Source organism: Rosa rugosa, chromosome 4, assembly GCF_958449725.1.
Source record: "Rosa rugosa chromosome 4, drRosRugo1.1, whole genome shotgun sequence".
Classification (NCBI taxonomy): Eukaryota; Viridiplantae; Streptophyta; class Magnoliopsida; order Rosales; family Rosaceae; genus Rosa; species Rosa rugosa.
In genome coordinates this window covers 42675824-42691298 of record NC_084823.1, presented here as the reverse complement: position 1 = coordinate 42691298, position 15475 = coordinate 42675824, and the positions used below count along the sequence as shown (strand labels likewise).

Below are 15475 nucleotides of genomic sequence, written 5' to 3'. Positions count from 1 at the left end.
TTTATGTTCTTGTAACCTTGTAAACAATTTCACTTGCGTTCTTGGACTTTGTTTTAATTGGATATTTCGACTTTTTGTTAGAATAAATAGCATGTTTTGATGTTTAGTTTTTGAATACTATGAAGCATGATAAACGTTTTAGGATTTTCAGATAATAATATGCGATATCTCTATGTGATGATGATTGTTTGTTGATTTTGTGCTTCAATCCCACATTTTATGTGTTTATCTTAGTTGGTTCGAAACAATTAGGGTTTGCATATATCTGATTCTAAATTAAGATATGCTAGCGTTCTAGGTCTTAATTGCTAAGTGGAAAACCTATAATTACTTAGGTAAATCAACAAAGAGATTTGCATGCTTGATTAGCGTTCTAACTTGTGTGTTCTTCTTAAATAAATCAAACTTTCATTGATCTTTATGCGTTAAATATGTTTTGTTAGTGAGTAGCGTTCTATGACTAGCATTGCATGTTTAATAGGGTTAATTATGGTGCGTTCATCTAGTTAATCTAATTAAGGGAAGTAATAAGGACTTTATATGCGTTCATCTCTGTTCTTGATTGATTTCTTTCATCTACATATTTTGATTCGTGGATTATTATTTGGTGTTCTGTTTTCATGTTAATAGTGGTTGACTATATCATGCATCTTTGCCGTCCCCTTTAACTCTTCTTGATTCATGGATTGATTGATCATTGTAGTTAGTTTAATTAGATTAGAATATAAATACTTTCAAAATCCTCTTATCTTTTGTAATTTTTGTAAATATATACTTTGTTTTATTTTTGTTTTATATTTTGTGAATAATACTAATTTGTTTAACGTTTTTGATAGGAAGTATACCCCAATCCCCGGCTTAGAACGATACCCTACTTATTCTATACTACAATCTGATGTAGGGTTTAAATTGACACTCATTTTGAGTGTATCAGTTAATTGTTTTGTTTATCTTTTGTAATTTTTGTAAATATATACTTTGTTTTATTTTTGTTTTATATTTTGTGAATAATACTAATTTGTTTAATGTTTTTGATAGGAAGTATACCCCAATCCCCGGCTTAGAACGATACCCTACTTATTCTATACTACAATCTGATGCAGGGTTTAAATTGACACTCATTTTGAGTGTATCAGTTAATTGTTTTGTTTGGATAAATCGATCATGAATGCAATTTCATGATCGAACTCTCATCAATTAATACAAAGAGGCGGACAACTTGAATGTACAGAAAAGTAAGTAAATCTCACTGTATAAAGTATTCGATTTTAATATGTAGATGAAAGAAATCAGTGAAAACAGAACACCAAATAATATGAAGGGGAGAAGAAGGTTACCACTTACCTAGTGGAGGAGATTAAGGTTATCGTGAAAACGTACTTGTAGCACAAGCATAATGTTAATGTTGTTCCAACCCAAGAAGGGCAACAATGTTGCTTATGGTTTAGTTTAGTTCAATTTATTTGAAGATGAAAACATGTATTGTATCGAATTAATTAGGCCAAAATAGCTTATGATATTAATTAAAGTCGCCTCTGATAATTGCAACTTTTCTAACGTTTAATGAATGATTACATTTATTTTTTTATCAAAAATATGAAGGTGTCCCAGCCCTAAGAGAAGCTGTAAACCTTGGAATTTTTATGTAGCTAATATTGATTACGAATGACTCCAATGATTGCAACAACATTTCCTACGTTAATGAATGATTACGTTTCTTTTGATTTATTTATTAAAAATAGATAAATAAATTTGAGAATAGCTCTAGATGAACAGTAACATTCATTTTGAATTCTCTAAATATATTATATACTGGTCTATTCCACCGCTTCGTTGAACGTTTGGGTCTTCGTTGTTTCCCAAAGAGCATTCTCTATTAAGCGCTTCAAAGGTTTAAGGCTTTCAGTCTCAGAATTATTAAGCTTTTTCGAGTTTGGATTCGATTTTTTGAAGTTTCCGTTTTTGTTTGGTGGCTGAGAAAATGAGCAGGAAATTGAGTGGCTTTTTATTTTGTCTTTTGATTTTTTGGAGCCTAAAAAACCAGGCAAGTTTAGCTCGATTGGGATTTAGGTAGAGAAGTTGAAACTTTTCGCTGCAATTTCTTGGACCGAGGAGTACGTTTTGTTTGTTTCGTTTGTAGCTTTTGTGTATAGTGTTGGGGTTGCTGGGAAGAGTTTAGGCCGGAAAATCATGGTATTTGAGCTGGGAATTTGAACTGTGGAATGCAATGCTTTTGTGTTGAGAATGTAAGACTGTGATGGGAATCTGAAGGGTTAGGCAATGTTTGAAATGCAGGGCTAATGAAGGAGAACCAGCACTGCCCTGGGATGTATTTAGTCATGTTTTTGATCTTAGATTGAATACCTTGCTGAAATTCATTTTAATCAACCTGTACAGATGTGGGTACATATGAGATGTGGTGATTTTAATTACATGCTTCATGGAGTTATAGACATGTGGGTTAATCACCTTGGTACTTATGCTCAATTGATTATTTCTCTTCCATGTTAGATTAGTGTATTGGTCATTGATTATTTTATGGTGGTTGCCATATCAGATTAATCAGTTGGAGAAGGACAAAGATGTTGTTGCTCAGGCACAAGCAATTGCAATGCTTGAATCCTTACCTCAGCTTCCATTTTCTGTTGTTAATGCTCTGCATCATTGACTCCAAGGAATTATCGAATTCATGCCAAATCCATAGTTATATTAGCTGTGGAATCATGTATCACGAGGACAGTAGTTTTATGAAGTTTTGTTCTTTGATCCCAAGGCCTTCTGGAGAGTTCAAATTGAGGCAGCCTTTGGATTGGCTAATACATCATCTGAGGTACACAATTCGGTTGAAGGAGCTTTGCAGAGCGTCAATGGCATCCGCGGCGTTGCTTCAGAACCTGGCTGATGTGGTTTTTGATCCTAGATTGGTCAAGGTTAGTCATTTTTAGCTTTTGGGGTTTCTTCTGATTTTTTTTTTTTTTGGTCATTGTTGCTGATTTTTGTTTTGGTAAACAAATTTAGAATAATTATGGTAGGAAAGTAGGTTTATTTGAGTGTTGATTTTGAAGCATAGTGCTTCTTAAATGTGTTTTTTGTTTCCGGGTTTTGTTATGCTGTTGTGGACGCTGTTTGATGACTCGATTTGTATATGTTGTTTTGTTTTCAGGAAGCAGATAAGGAGAAGCAGAAGAGGGAGTCTGAAAAAATGGGAGATGCCATGAAATCTTTGGAGAACAGAACCTTGGATTCGAAAGGAAGATTGATATCCTTGCTGCTTTGGATGAGATGAAGTCCATGAAGGTAGATGCCTCAGTAGTTGTTACCAGATGTCGAGGTCATGAACTTTGATGCTTCATGACTTGGATAATTGTGTAGTTTCATAGTGAATTTGTTTGTGTTTCACATGAGTTTCTGGCTTGTAGTTGAAATTTGTTATCTTCTATGGATTGTGAATTGATTAATCAGGTTGAGTGAGACCTATTATATTTATACTTCTCATTCTCACTGTTATTTACCTGTTTAAATGAGAAAAGTGGGTAAATCAATTGGTAGATCTGTTTTGAATGCCGTCGGTTCGCTTTGCAATGATTTTTGATTTTCAATGATCAATCCATATAAAATTGCAGAATTCTGGGAAGAAAAACTGCAGTAGAAAGAATAATCAACTTGGTGCTTTATGTATGTATTTATATATCAGTGAAAAAGGTATAAACAGTTCAAAAGAAGGTAAACAGCTTACCTGGTAGGTCGGGTATTGGTTCTACCCGCAACACCTTCTGTGGATAATACTTGATACACCTTCCGCTGATATGGAAAGGTTTTGTCACTGGGAGGGTGTGGGTATTGTTGATACTCGTCCACATGAATTTCTTCTGTTTGTGGCTCTAAAGATGATCCTGCAGCTTTTATCTATTGCGTGCGGGGAAGTAACATATCATCATGCATTTTACCAAGGTCAAAAGTTAAATGCTATCACAATTGGTGATTGGAATACGTTGTATGTCTTATGAAGATTGCTTGCTTCTTCTTTTTTGTCATTTTAAGCACAACGTTATCTTGGTTTCCAGCTGCCTTTCACATTAAGTTTTTCCCACCGATCAAGTAGTGGTCCCTTGATCTATATTTTCTTATTACCGCTGCCAATTCGATTTTTTAGCTCTTGTTTTCTGTTATATGTTGTGTTGAGGAGTATTCCTAACAAGTTTATTATACATAGATTTGCAGGTTGCATGTTGAGGAAATTGATGATTTAAGAAAGTTGCTCCAGGGAGAGACAAGTCTTAGGAAGGCTGCTGTAGAGGAAGCCAGTAATCTTAAGAGTCAACTGACTCAATGGAAAAGGTCAGAGGTGCGTTTTATCACCAGTTTAATGATTCTGATATCATACCATTGAACCTATCTTTGAAATGTTGCAGATGTTGCATAGAGAAATTCTTTTGATGTGGTAGGCAGCTGGAAATTCAGAGATCTTAAAGCTTCGAAAGATGCTGAAAGAAGAGGCACGTCAGAAGGAGAAATAGCAACACTTCCAGTCAGTTGTTGCAACTGAGCTTTGATGCTGATGAGGTATGCAATATGTGAAGTTTAAAAGTCTTGTTGGGAATCATCTATTTCCTTGTTCTAGCTTTCACTGAAATTTTTTTTTTCTGCTGTAGGAATTGTAAATTTTTATGGATGAAATTAGGACTAAAAACACCAATAATTGACTTAAATATCACCAGTTGGTATTTTAAAATTGAAAATATTACCTCTTCAGAAAGTAATGTTCCAACTCACCTTTTCTCCCAAGGGAGTTTTTAATTAGAGTATCATCCCCTGGTCAGAGAAAAAGATTGTAGTTATTAGTATGCTTGTTTTATCTTGATGGTGCTGGTGAGAAATGATAAAAATATGGTCTTGTTTGGTGACTGGTGTGCTCTGACTAAGATGCTTCAAGTCAAAACATAGTATCATTTATCACTTTCTAACCATGAGGGATGCATGCCATCAGCAAACACTGTAGCTCAAAATGAGGTGACATCTTTTAGAGAGACATGCCTTAGTGTAATTAGTGCAACAAGCCTTGCCTTGAATTTTTGCAGTGCTGACCAGGCAGGCTAAGGGATGATATATTCTTGTATTTAGAAATGAGGTCATATCTGTGGACAATCTTAATAGTGTTGCAATGGTTTAGATATAAAAGGAAATTTTGGAATGAGGTCTAAATTGCATTCCCCAAATTACTTGGATGTGCTTAGTTTCTTTTTAAGAACATCTCTTCTGATGTGGAGACTACATAGTAATTGCATATGTAGAAGTATGTGTTTTATGCTTGAAGTAGCATTGCATTTAGTTTTAAAGGACCACTCAATACCAGAAGATCTGTGCGAGTTATCTGGGAGAAAAGAAGATAAAATAACTAGCACAATTGATTTTCCAAATATGTAGTACGTTAAACATAGCGACTATTGAAGATACTAGAGCGAATTTGGCTTCAAGTAATGATCAATTGGCCTGAGAATAATTGATGCCTATTATTTTGGAATAAAAAGATTCATGTAGTGAACATCAATAGCTTGGCTATGTAAAAGTTAAAGATGTATGTTCTGCTTTGTGGTCAACTAGCAGTTACTAGTCCTTGGCAAAAGGGCAAGTATGGTTATATGAAAAGATACGTGAAGATTGATAAATTATTTTATGTGGTGAAAATGAGTTCATCTGTTATCTATATTTGCTTTAATGCTGTGTACAAAAGTTGGGTCTCTTGTAATATGTTTTGGGTCATAATATTTTGCTGTTGAACTGGTTCTATATGTAAGTTTTTATTATTTTCCATGTTGAATAAAGCTCGATCTCCAGATCTGATATGATCACTTCATAGCATCACTATAGTTAATGCTACTGCATATATAGCAAGCAATAATACCTGCTCCCCCATAATTTGCAGAAGCAAATCAGGAGAAAATTGTACAAGCTGGTGGTCTCACATCCTTGTTGATGTTACTCAAAACCTCTGACGATGAAACCATACATAGAGTTGCGGCAGGTGCCATTGCAAATTTAGCAATGAACGGTAAAAATATTGGTCCCTGGTTCATGATTCTTCATAGATATTGCCAATATTGGCTAATAAAGTCAGCTCTTCAATTTGGTTTTGAACTCAGAAACCAACCAGGAGCTGATAATGAATCAAGGGGGAATTAGTTTGTTATCTATGACAGCAGCCAACGGTGAAGATCCACAAACCCTTCGAATGGTTGCTGGAGCCATTGCTAATATTTGCGGAAATGGTAAACTTTCTGACCGCTTTGAAGTTCATTTCTTCAACTTTTGTTAATTCTAGATTACACCAAGTTGCAAGAATTTCTAAATGAGTTCAAGTAAATCTTATGAAACCTTACTCCTACTTAGAATTACATGAGAATGTAGCAAGCAGACTTTTAGCAACAGAGAAGTTACAGCACAGGCTGCACTAGAATTAGATTTGTTAATCATATTTCTATTGTGAGCAACTTTCTTCGCGCTTGTGTCTATTATCGTTTTGCTATATACTGTGTCTGGTTCACTAAAAACAAAGAACTATTTCTCTAGAGATAATAGAAAAGGGAGAAAAAAATAGAAAGAGGGAACGGACAGTGAAGAAGAACTGTTTCATTTTAAACTTCTATGCTCCAGTCTGAAGAAAATTATATCATGATCTAATTATGAGGCCTGTCAAACAATCAAATATAATAAAATCCTTGCTAATTCAATTACAAGTACTTTCGTGAATTTCCGTAAATCTCTTTATCAAATGGTTCAAATCCATAGTCAATTCCCTAATCATAATCTTAATCACATCAAATGCTAAAAGTAGGATCTCCATCATTCTTCAGCAGGGTGTTTCTTTATCTACTTTCCAGATAAAAACGAATTTTATGTCATATATTCTGCTGTCACTAACACCAATGAAATTGCATTGTTCAGAAAAATTACAGAGCAAGCTAAGGGCTGAAGGTGGCATTAAGGCATTGCTAGGAATGGTCAGATGTGGGCATCCAGATGTTCTTGCACAAGTTGCTTGTGGGATTGCAAATTTTGCAAAATGCGAGTCTAGGGCATCTACACAAGGTAAAAGAGTAAAAGACTGTCAAAAAGGTCTTCCTGTGGTTGTCTTCAAGACTCCAAATGTATTATGTGCTTATCAAATATTATTAAAGAGTTATTGCATTGAAACATATACAGTTTAATCATCCTTTTGGACTGAGCTAATCTGGTTATTTAATTATAGGGGGACCAAAAATGGAAGGTCTATTTTGATTGGGGACGGTGCACTTTCATGATTGTACATAATGCTAATAATGAAGCCTCACGAATCAGGTGCCACATTGAGCTAGCTCTATGCCACATAGCGCGACGTGGTAAGCTTTCCTTCCGCTTTCTTATTATCCCGCCATGAACAAGCTAATTCTTTCTTTTTTTTGAGAATAATGAACAAGCTAATTCTGTATAGAAAGTTTGCTGAAAAATGTAGAATTCACTATCTTCCAGAAACAAATGCAAAAAACATGATCAGTGGTGGTGCCTTGTGGGAGCTTGTTGGCATTCCCGTGACTGTTCACGCCAAGACATAAGAACTGCATATCGAACACTAACTTATAGCCCCACCTTCCAAGGTGAACTTGAGGCGGCTGCGGATAGATAATTAAAGAGTTGTGGAATAACGGAACTGATATGAAGGTGTGGAAGATCACAGCAAGTATTAACCTAGAGTAATTTCAAGCATGAGGTATGATTCTTGCAAAACAAACAAAAAGAAATGCTTGCAACTGGAATTCTACCATCTTGTTCTTGAGGAAGTCACCATACTGTTGGAATCTGAACCAAAAAAGGAATTGGAACAAGTAAATTATAGGAAACTAAAAGGAAATAAGTCAAGCAAGATTATATTCGTTGATAGATTCTTACAATGGAGGCAGATTGCCATATATAGCTCTATTTGCTAACCAAACCCTAAATACTCATTTACAAGATAACCCTACTCAAGTCCACATACCATATAATTGTAGAGCCCAAAATCATTATAACACTAGAGTCCTAACATTCTTCCCCCCTTAGATAAAGGCATGTCCGCAGGGCTTAAACATGTAATAGGGAAATGAGTCCAGAAGATTTCTGCAGAAACCATTTCACTCTCTTTGATTGCTATAATCATCTGATCTACTGAATCCTCTATTGGTTTCTTTGATAGGCTGACGAGCAACTCTTTGAATGATTGATAAGACATGGAAGGTTATAACCTTGATGAGATTCATATGACTTTGATGACATGCTTGCAAATGTTTCCTTGAATCAACCACACCCAGTCACAAAGGGAAAATTTTGATCTGGGATTCCACACTAGATGTACAATGATACTGTCCTTCTGGCTTGAAACCTTGGCAAAGAGACGGGTTTTATCATCCAAGGTAACAGCAGAATCAGGAATTATGAAGGTAGATGCCTCAGTAGTTGTTACCGGGTGTCGAGATCATGAACTTTGATACCTTAATGACTTGGATAATTGTGTAGTTAATGTGGTGGCTGTGATTGAGTTTTTGCTGCTAATATTTGTGAGGTTTGTTTGTTTGTTTTTTTTTTTTTTTTGGATGAAGACGAAGATTGAGGTATTGGTTTGAAATTGAGAGGATTAGAATCTGAGTGGAGTCTGCAGGTGGAAACAGTGTCATACTTTCATGTTGATCATCTGGGTTTTGACTCATATAGTTCTAATCGATTTCCCAAGTTAGAGACTTTGAACAGCTGACTTGCTAAAACTTTTTTTTTTTTTTTTCCAATTTTGGTTGAATCATACTTGAAGCTTATTCAAATGAGTTGGTCTTCTCATACATTGCTAATGTTCTTTAAAAAAGACATGGAAGTTGAAATTTTATAGTGTTGTACTGTTTTTGGTAATTCGCTGCTTGCAGACTTCAACAATACAAAATGGTTGAAATGAAACTTCAAGCTCAACAAATGGAATTTCTGGTATTTTTCAGAAAAGCCCTTCTTTGATCATGCACTGGGTTTTCTGAGGACTTTTTATTCTCTGATGTTGTGATTTACGTAGACACTTGAGACCTTGATTTATACATTTTCCTTTATAAGAAACCTTAAAATTGAAAGAAAGCTGTTGCATCAGTTTGGTTGGATTAACTAAATGTGTATCAGAAGATTGGACCAAATAGGCAAATATTGTGACTTCATACTCAAAAATGTCTTCTACTGCCCTTTTGTTCTCTAATTTTTATACTACTAGAGTTTAACTGAGTTTCTGCTTTCATCCTAATGTCATGTTCCTAGACATTAATGAATGACATATTTACAAGAGCTTTTACTTTGCTTTGTTGAAGCATATAGATGGTGTGCCATGTGGCGGATGATATTCAGGAACCCCCTCAAGAGGAGCCTCAACCGCACTCTGCAGAAGAAGGAGATGCTATCCCTGTGCAACCAGAGCAAAGGGATGCTCTCTCTGACCAATAAGAGAAAACAGATACTCTCCCTGTTTACCAAGAGCAAGGTGATGCTTTCTCTGGGCTTTAGGGTTGTGCAGACTGCTCAAATTTTGACTACGCTTCCAGGTCACAAGGCTTCTGTTAATTGCACTCAATGGCTTCCAAGTAATAAATTTGCATTCAAAGGTAAGATAGCTATTTAATGAGTTTGCATTCAAAATTTACTGGTCAGAATCATTGTTCAAGCTAACAGCTTCACCTTCATCAACAGCTAAAGGCTTCGACCGACATTATTTGCTCTCTGGAGTTGCTGGGGGTGCCATTATTTTATGGGAGTATTCTGTTGCTGAAGGAAAGGTAAAGCTCTTTATTTGTTTTGCTTTTTGGTTTGGGGGTTTCTTTTGGAGTTTTGATAGTGAGTATCTTGTATGTCGACCAAGATGGTATAAACCAACAAAATAACCATGTTCAAGATCTCATCCATAATAATTTAAAGACAATGGAAATCATGGAACTTTGATTCTGTAGCTGTCTTTTGAGTTTTAACTAATTATTTTTCCATTTTATAAGATGTTTTCCACACGACTTTCAAAATGTATGAATGATTGCTAGCTACAGCATGTTTCAATCACAGCCATGATGTCTGAAAATGAGGCTATCACGCATAGAATGGAGGTTCCTAATAATAAGGTCTGCTGAATATGCCTATATTATGTTGTGCTAATGATTTATGTAATGCGAATATTTTGTACATCATGTTGTGTTTCTGTCAGAGTCAGTCTAAGCTCTTTCATTGAAGAATTCGATCATTTTCTGCTATGTTCTGGGAGAATATTTGTGTTGGTTTTGTATATTTTTATGTGTATCCGTGGCTGTGGATTTCATTGACAGTGATATTAGGATTGGAGGAAATTTAAGGCTTGAGACTTGAGAGTAATGGTGTCTGCTAATGACCCAATTTTTTTGTGTATAAGGATGAATAGTTGTGTAGTGTTGATTCTTCTTTTTATTTCATAGAGCTAATATTATGATCATTTTACTTGGTTTTGTTTCAGGTGCAAAGGAAGATGGAAGTAGCTTCCATTTATTTCATAAAACATGTAATGCATATTCTACTGCATCAGCGAAGCGTAGCAGGCTTGACAGAGAGCATGGCTCGAAGTACAGGCTGTTCGTTGGCATAAGACCGGCAAGATCAAGGCTATAAAAAGTGGAGTTCATCCAGGTGCATGCGAGAAGATCATGGTCCTATGCTACATGTTATTGGGATCTGCTTCTTTAGATTTGAAACACCAATGGGTACGTAAGTAGTGAGTAAACATAGAAACCACTGAAAATGCTACATATGTTATTGGGATCTGCCTCGAAAAACACTGTTGCGGCGGCATCACCGCATCATTATACTACATGAGTTCGACTGATTAGTTTCAAACATATGACCTTCGTTCATATTCTATCCATGGGGTTGGATCGAAGCAACATAAAAACAACTGAGCATTATCTATAAGGATATACGAGAACTCAGCGAAAAAGTGTACCACAGTTCAAAGGTTAGGACCTCAAAAGTCAAAACTGTGTTTGAAGGTTTTAGGAAAGTTTAGAAGTTTAAATAAATTTAGGAAAGTTCCTTTATTATTTTCCTTTAATGGTTTGAGTAGGTTACCTTTGTTAAGTAGAAATCACGTTTGCTTCTCCAATTAGAATTAGGGTATTGATTTATTTGTTTTTTTTATGTAATTATTATTAAATATGAAACCCTGTTTCATTGCTCTATATAAACCATACTCCTACCCTTACAATTTATTCAAGCGACCAAACTACAATGGTGAAGAGCACAGAGCGCGTCTGCCACTACGAGACCTTAGGCCTCGAACCAAATTGCTCAGAAAAAGAAATCAAGGCTGCTCACAGGAAACTAATCCTCACGTACCATTGGGACAAATGTAGATCATCCCAATGCGGCTTGTCCCAAGAAGAAGCCACTGCTAAATTTTTAGAGGTCCAACAAGCCTACGAAATCCTTATGGATCCCATAAAGCGAGAAACCTATAACGCCTACCGCCAGACCTACGCTGTCCCTGAAGTTTTCAACCCCGACCTCGAAGTACCCTTTGACGACATCGTCTTCAACGGCTACTCCAGCTCCTGCCGCAGCTTCTACAATGTCTACTCTGACATTTTTCAAAGGATTTACGCCAACGAGCGCGCTTTTCAAAAGAAGAACGACCTGCCGTGGAATTCGGTTCACAAGCCTCCAGACATGGGCAATCTCGACACCCCTTATCCTGAGGTTGTTCAATTTTACAACTACTGGCTCAACTTTAGTTCCATAATGGATTTCTGCTGGGAGGATCCACATGATGAGTATGATCTAAGTCAGATCTCCCGCAGAGGGGTGAAGGAATGGTCCAGCATAAACATGAAGGCGAGGAAGAAAGCAAAGAAGGAATACAACAATAAGGTGCGGAGTTTGACTCAAACTGCGAAAAGGCTCGACAGGAGGGTCATGCAGATGGTAGCAAAGAGGGAGGAGGAGAGAAAGAGGGAGATAGAGGAGGAGAGGGAGAGAAGGAAGCGGTTGAAGAAAGAGAAGTTGGTGAAGGCTATGGAGTATGAGGAGCAGGAGTGGACGAAACCGGTTGAGAGGAAGAGAAAATATAGTAACAAGGAGGAGGAGGAGGAGGAAAAAGAGAGAGACGAATGGGAGTGTGTAGTTTGTAGGAAGGTGTTTAGGAGTGAGCGGCAGTGCAGGAATCATGAGCAATCAAAAAAGCATCTCCGCATGGTTGCAAAGTTAATGGAGTTGTTGGAGGTTTTGGAGGAAAAACCAGATGAAGAAGAGGTTTTGGAGGAAGCAAAAAGGAATGAGGTGGTTGGAGGGAGTGATAGCGAAGAGGAGTTTGTTGATGGTGTTAATGATAATCAGAGGGAAAAGCTTAGTGAAACAGGTGAAGTTGATGATGAGGAAGTGGAGGAGGATGAGATGGGTGTTCTTGAAGCAATGGTGGCGAGGCGAAAGACGATGGAAGAGGTTGGTGAAGATATTCTTGAATCAATATTGGTTGAACCCACGGCGACCAGTAGTCAAGAGGTAAACAATGCTGACGAGGTGGCTATGGAGCATGACAAGCTAAAGAAAACCAATAAGAATGGAGAAGATAGGAAACCGAGGAGGAGAAGAGCCAAGAGTACTAGAAATAACGAACATGATGGTTCAAATATGAAGGAATCCAAACCTGATTGTAACGCAGAAAAAGGATATGATGAGGATCAGATCAAGAAAATGAAGGGTGGAGGGAGGAAAGAGAGGAGCGGTAAGAAGAGTAACGGTAAAGGAGATATTGAGCAGAAGAAAATGAGAAGTGGAGGAAGGAGGGAAGAGAAGAAGGCTAAGAATAGAAATGGTGGAGAAAGAAGAATTAATGAGCATGGTACATCCTATTTTTCTGCTGTGAATGAGAGTTATCTGAACATGTTACATCTGATATTCATATAAGGTAAAGGAGATGAAAATTATACGGAGGGAAATATGAAGAAAGAGGCCGCCAAAAAACAAATCGAAGACCTACTGCGCACATATACATACAACGTATAGTATTGATCAAGACAGAAAATATCTTCTTTTTTGGGTCTGCAGATTACACCGGAGGCTAGCTAGATGCCTAGAATTTGTTGTTTAAATTAACCCATCATTCTATTGATTGTGTGCGCTGTGTAATGAATCACTCAGTTTTATCTTCCAATATTGATAATAATGCAATAGACTTGGCTTTGTAACCACAGCAGGTGCGATGTTTGATATTTGTTATTAAGAAATATCACTTTTCTCCTATGGGAAAAGTGAACGATCGATTTGCAAGTGTGGTAACACCTCGGATATAAATTTGTACTAGGATCACTCTTCTTGTTTTTTTTAGATCTTAGACCAGCTAAGGTCCTTGTTTTGTTTAATGTATACTGTGCATGGATGCAAATTGTTTGGTTTGAATGCCCCAATGTCCATTACACATTTGCAAACTCTAATTTATCCGTACATTGTCTTTCACTACTTGGATGCCTATGTGCTGAAATTAATTTGTTGATCGAGTTAGGCATATGCTAGATTTGCCACACATGCATATGTATATATGTTGAAGAAAGAAAATCAAAAAGCTTGAAATCTTTTGCAATCCCATATTGCCTGGGGTCCGGGTACTCCTGATATAGGTTGTAGAAATAACTTCCATATCAATTGCTTTTAATTAACATTGATCTAATTCGTCTCGATGAGTATTTATGTTTAGTTTGGTTTTAATCTTCTAAGTGCATGAATGAATTAAAAGTTTCATTCTTTTTAGTAAATAATACTGCTGAGCATGTAAATCTAAGACATTACAATACGTGTTGCACAAAAGTTATATATGTTCGAACCAGAAAAGTGAAAATACAATTTGCTCAATATGAGTGGCTATGGAATTTGATAATGATATGTACAATCTTCAATCATATTTACGTTGTACAGAAATTCGATGAGTTTATCTTTAAAATTTGGCTAGTCAATATATAAGAATCATTCTAACAGAAGAAATCTTTGTTTTTATCTATACTATTATTAAGAGAAAAGAGTTTGTCAGCTAAAACAAATTTTTTTTTACCAAAATATCCCTCAAATATTAAAAAAATTTAAACTAAAATATTTGAGAAAGATAAAATGATCAAATCACAAATAAAAGAAATTTAACCAAAAAAATCAAAAATAAAAAACAAAATATGTTCAGTAATTTTCTCCACATTATGTGGAATAACTTCTTAAGTAGGGTGTGTTTGGAGTAATTATCCACACCCATAGGGTGCATTTGGAGTCTAGTACTATTATTAAGAGAACCCACTTTGTTAGCCAAAGTGGGTGTGAATTTACGTAAATATCCTTAGAATATAGGTTAATTTAAAATACTTTTTAATATATAAGAGGTGTTATGGTAAATAGTAAAATATAAATATAAATAAAAATTCAGAAAAAAAAAGAAAAAGAAATTCATCCCACTTTCTACATATATAACTTCCCGCATCTTACAGTTGTAACTTCCTACTTTTTTTTCCTCCAAAAAGTAAAAATAAAATTAAAAATAAAAATAAAATTGTTTAACACATGCATCGCATGTGTCAATAAAGACTAGTTTTATTTTATGAAATCTTAACCAAGCAAGAGAAAATATTAAGAAGAAAAAAAAAGAAGTTACAAAGTGAATAAAGGTAAGGATCGAAGGGATAAAGAGTAACATAACCATACTCCCAACAATAAACACCAAAATTAACGAAACTAAAAATTAAGAAGACCCAACATATTCCTATTATAATGACTCATAATAAAACCTGGAGCTGAGTTGAAGAGTTTTGTATCACCCAAATTTCTCAGAGCTCCTAGGGTTTTCTCGTATACCTTGAGTTTTCTCGTATTTGGCTGTGCGGTCTCGTCCGGCGGCACCCCAGTGCTGGTGTGGGCCTCTAGCTTCGTTGGTACTTGGTGGTTGTTGTTGGACGGGTATTTGGATTCTTTGTGGGGATGGAGGCGAAGTCGCTGATAGCGACTCTTCTTTGCCTTGGATGATGTCGGTGACTCATCTTACGGTTGTTCCGATCTGGTCAAGAGTGCACGACGATGGCAACGATTCCAATGTCAGGTTATGCAGATTTTTGTCCAGAACAGGAGTGTTAAGATGTTATGCCATGTAAATGGTGTACCCGAGGACGATTTGTTTCAACTTCAGTTTACTGTTATGGGACAAGCGATCCTTTACACGGGGTCTGGTACTTTTTGACCACGGTGTTGAAAATGACGCAGTCTTTTTGTTGTCGACTACTAGGTATGACTGGGTCATTCGGGATAATATGATCAAAGCAGCCTAGCTTGGAAAGGGGTGTATTGTGGTTAGAGTTTAGACCCATTGATCTAATAGTACCTGTAACCGTGGTTTCTTGGGGTTTTGGTTTATGTCCCCCAATGTATGCTTTCTGATTGATTGAATGAATTTAATTTCTATCTT

The 15475-nt window shown here is 36.2% G+C and overlaps 1 protein-coding gene and 1 pseudogene across 7 annotated transcripts; both read left to right on the top strand.

Moving 5' to 3' along the window:
* Window positions 1–1642: 1642 nt before the first annotated feature.
* The window catches only part of LOC133744848 (kinesin-like protein KIN-UA), a 41067-nt pseudogene continuing 27234 nt past the window's right edge, over window positions 1643–15475 (top strand).
* Window positions 7508–13103, top strand: LOC133743338 (DNAJ protein JJJ1 homolog). 7 transcript variants are annotated; one of them, XM_062171231.1, is made up of 6 exons: window positions 7508–7744; window positions 8207–8423; window positions 8925–8982; window positions 9348–9638; window positions 9724–9809; window positions 10508–13103. In XM_062171231.1, exon 6 carries the CDS (start codon window positions 11275–11277, stop codon window positions 12946–12948), a length of 1674 nt encoding a protein of 557 aa, XP_062027215.1. In that variant the 5' UTR covers window positions 7508–7744; window positions 8207–8423; window positions 8925–8982; window positions 9348–9638; window positions 9724–9809; window positions 10508–11274; the 3' UTR covers window positions 12949–13103. The 7 variants fall into 7 exon arrangements, with proteins under 7 accessions (XP_062027215.1, XP_062027210.1, XP_062027211.1 ...); XM_062171226.1 differs by lacking the exon at window positions 8925–8982 and having other exon boundaries at window positions 9355–9638; XM_062171227.1 differs by lacking the exon at window positions 8925–8982.

What these genes read in the sequence shown, in the direction of transcription:
- LOC133743338 (XM_062171226.1), top strand. Translation starts at nt 11,275, where the DNA reads ATGGTGAAGAGCACAGAGCGCGTCTGCCACTACGAGACCTTAGGCCTC.